The sequence below is a fragment of the Montipora foliosa genome, chromosome 12 (assembly GCF_036669935.1).
Source record: "Montipora foliosa isolate CH-2021 chromosome 12, ASM3666993v2, whole genome shotgun sequence".
Lineage (NCBI taxonomy): Eukaryota > Metazoa > Cnidaria > Anthozoa > Scleractinia > Acroporidae > Montipora > Montipora foliosa.
This window is the reverse complement of record NC_090880.1, coordinates 24,681,097-24,683,596: the sequence shown is the minus strand read 5'-3', so window position 1 is coordinate 24,683,596 and position 2,500 is coordinate 24,681,097. Positions and strand designations below refer to the sequence as shown.

General features: G+C 37.4%; 1 protein-coding gene across 1 annotated transcript in view; it reads left to right on the top strand.

The window, feature by feature from the left end:
- Window positions 1-2,500, top strand: part of LOC137979453 (atypical kinase COQ8B, mitochondrial-like) — a 15,977-nt gene that overhangs the window by 5,447 nt on the left and 8,030 nt on the right. Inside the window, exons 4-7 of the mRNA XM_068826710.1 lie at window positions 155-280; window positions 1,351-1,436; window positions 1,683-1,823; window positions 2,423-2,500. The exon at window positions 2,423-2,500 is cut by the window's right edge and continues 4 nt beyond it. Of these exons, the coding sequence (XP_068682811.1) occupies window positions 155-280; window positions 1,351-1,436; window positions 1,683-1,823; window positions 2,423-2,500 (431 nt within the window). The remainder of the gene's footprint in view (window positions 1-154; window positions 281-1,350; window positions 1,437-1,682; window positions 1,824-2,422) is intronic.

Here is a 2,500-nt window from a genome sequence, read left to right as displayed (position 1 = left end):
AAAGGAAACTTTTGTCAAACATGTCTTAAGTTTGTTGTGTAATTCTGATAACTTGGAATAAAATGTCTTCAAACGTTTTACTGCAAAAACAAGTACTTGTTTCATACATGTTTATGATGTCTTAATGTGTTTATTTTGTATTTTATTGTTACAGGTTCCAATCTTGCTGAGGTTACTGGAAATCCATTTCTGTCAGAAGCAAATGCAGAGAGAATCGTAAGCACACTCTGCAAAATGAGAGGTGCAGCACTGAAGTTAGGACAAATGTTAAGCATTCAAGGTACATGTTGGTTAGAGATAATGATTGTTATTTATTTCTTTGATCGTGAGCGGGCGGTATCCTGAGAATCCTGCAATCTGATTGGTTCCGGGAGCGGGCAGTATTTTCCTATCTCCTGACCACGGTCATGGTAACCAACTACGCTAAGCACAGAGTGAAGTTAATAGTTTCTCCTACCTTCTAAAAATAGAATTTAGAAATAAATAAAAATGTTATTAACCGGCCTTGGTCGGTCCGTATTGGGAAAAATTGTGCCCTCTGTCTCTAGTACAGCTTTCGGCCTGTGGCCTCGGGCCGTACTCGAGACCTCGGTCACAGTTTTTCCCAATACGGACCTCCCGGCCGGTGAATAACATATATTTACAATTGTAAGTTTATTGCAGCTACATTTAGCAGTGAGAGTGAAGTGAACAATAATATTATTAAAATAGTACCTCGCGTAAACATTCTAAGACAATAAGCTCAGCAAGGTTGCACCAATGCATCATTATACAAGGCTTTGGAGCACAACACCTCCAAGTTTGTGGAATGAACTGAATGCTGGCTTTTGATGCGGAAGGAAAACCAGAAACCCCAGAGAAAAGCCCTCGAAGTATGAAGAACGAATAGTCCTACTTGATGGCTGTATACCTGGCTTTCACAAGTGCTTTTCTTTCACAAAGTGTCCGCTTGCTTTTCTCCTCAAATTCATAACATCACTTGTGTCCAGGATTACACACCACCAACACCAGTACAAGCAGCACCTGCATATTTATCTACTGTAATAAGCTCTCCAGGCATAACCCTTTCACTCAAAAGGGGTTCCTCATTGATGAATAAAATGTTATTGTCGGACGTCTGACAGAGTGAAATCTATGAAGGGCCATTTTGGAAAAAAAGGGTTAATGTAGCAGGGAGGCTTCCCAGTTATTTTAATCCCTTAGTGGCATTTGCATGTAAATATTTACACTCTTATTAGTGTACCATATACAGTTTACTATTCTGTAGTTCTACTCATCATATTTATTAACAGGTATTCCTTGGATTTTACAAAGTGCATGACTGCTTTCTGTCATTTTTGTTCCATGTAGACAATGCATTCATTTCACCTGAACTGCAGAAGATCTTTGAAAGAGTTCGTGACAGTGCAGACTTCATGCCTCGATGGCAGTTGGAGGTTAAGAGTTGTGTTTATGATTCCAGTGTGTTAACTACCATAATATTGCTCATTAATATTTTATGTCTAAGTGAGAACTAGTAAAAATTAAGTTCATGTTTATCCTATGAGGCGGCATTTCATGGTACTGAAACAATGAATGGCTTGTAAGTAACTTTACGTTTGCCAGATTGAAAGACTTAAATTTTATTGTTATTGTATATGGAAAGTATGTTAATAGTCTACACTTTCCTTTTTTCAATTCAGAAAGCTCTTGTTAAAGCGTTTGGAGCCAATTGGCATGATCAACTTTTGGAATTTGATATGAAGCCTTTTGCTGCGGCATCCATTGGTCAGGTCCATCGGGGGGTTCTTAAAGATAGGAGGCCTGTGGCAATTAAGATACAGGTATGGGCTTTCCACCAAAGCATAAGTTTTGCTTGATTTTCCAGCAACTTATATTTATTTTTAAGTTACAAAATAAAACTCCACAACCAACAAACAATGAAGCCTCTTGGGGAAAATAGATGGGAATATTGTTAGTTTGTTTTCAATCTATTGGGCTATTTTTTTAGGTCAGCTTGCAACAGTTCATTAACCCATTGACTTAAGAGAGAGAGGCTTAACAGATTTTACTCTGTCTAATGCCAGACGATAATACTCGGCAACTGGGGGCCGGCGTCCAAGGGCATTTGAGGTGTCAATGCTTAAAGAACCTTTGCAAGTTATTGCTCAGACTTTGGTCACAATAATAAATATAATTGTGGCCAAAGTATATTATTTTCAGAAGCAAGAAATCAAGGTTACATATTATTGGATAATGCACTTATCACATTTTATTTTATCAATTTAACTATTCGTGGTATGTGGATGACTTATGTTTGAAGTGGTCCTGTTTCCAGAATTAAGTGACAGATTTACTAATTTACAATGTACATCAGGTTTAAATATTGAGAGTTGAAAGTCCATTCACATAGCTTTCTTGGTGTTTATTTCTCTTTTGTTAGTATCCTGGAGTTGGTGAAAGTATTGATAGTGATATCAACAACTTAATGACGGTATTGAAAGTCAGTAATGTTTTACCT